Here is a 738-nt window from a genome sequence, read left to right as displayed (position 1 = left end):
GAGCAGGAGCAGAAGCAGCAGGCTGAGTAAGAGCAGGCAGCAGCTGTGTCTCCTTCTAGCTGATGAGAAAGGGTTCTTGTCTCACTTCCCTGTGGACTTGGAGCACTGTGAGCACCCAGGTTGTCATCGTAGGACTGGCAGAAATAAGAACCCTCGTCCTCAGCCTGGAGCCCACTGATGGCCAGGGAGCCCGAGTTGCCAGACATGGAACCTGAGAATCGATCTGAGACCCCCGAGGGTCTTTCATTATCATTATAGATGAGGAGTTTAGGGGCCGTGCCTGGGAGCTGCTGGTACCAGTGTACACCGTAATCTTCAAAGTTGGAGCTGCTTCCAGTGCAGGAGATGGTGACCTTCTGGCCCAGGTTTCCAGACACTGAGGGCGGCTGAGTCAGCACAGACTGGGCCCAGGATCCTGGAAGTGAAGAGGACAGAGGTGACCATTCTAGGGTCCAGAGACAGTAGAGTAGCAAGGTCCTGGATGTCTTCCCAGGACCCTCCCATCAGCCCCCAACTGGTTACCTGTGCAGTGAGCAAGGAGGGTGAGGAGGAGAGGGGACCAGGCCATGGTGGTGTCTGATTTCTGAGCTCACACAGCTGAAGCAGAACTTCTTCAATCTCCCCAATGCTCTCTTCATACTCTGCCAGCAAGGAGGGGCCAGTCATGCAAATCATGTGCCTCCAGGCTTTCTGACCTCTACCTGGGACCTGGGCAGGCCCCTCTGCCTGAAGAGGACC

The 738-nt window shown here is 56.0% G+C and overlaps 1 gene segment (V, D, J or C); it reads right to left on the bottom strand.

The window, feature by feature from the left end:
* The window catches only part of LOC101650011, a 7,450-nt gene extending 6,882 nt beyond the window's left edge, over positions 1-568 (bottom strand). The window contains 2 exon segments of the V gene segment in view: positions 116-415; positions 523-568. Of these exon segments, the coding sequence occupies positions 116-415; positions 523-568 (346 nt within the window).
* Positions 569-738: the final 170 nt, after the last annotated feature.

This window comes from Echinops telfairi, unplaced genomic scaffold (assembly GCF_000313985.2).
Source record: "Echinops telfairi isolate 266 unplaced genomic scaffold, ASM31398v2 ScPeMD7_29;HRSCAF=101, whole genome shotgun sequence".
NCBI lineage: Eukaryota > Metazoa > Chordata > Mammalia > Afrosoricida > Tenrecidae > Echinops > Echinops telfairi.
The sequence above is the reverse complement of the archived record's forward strand: the minus strand, read 5'-3'. Positions and strand labels throughout refer to the sequence as shown.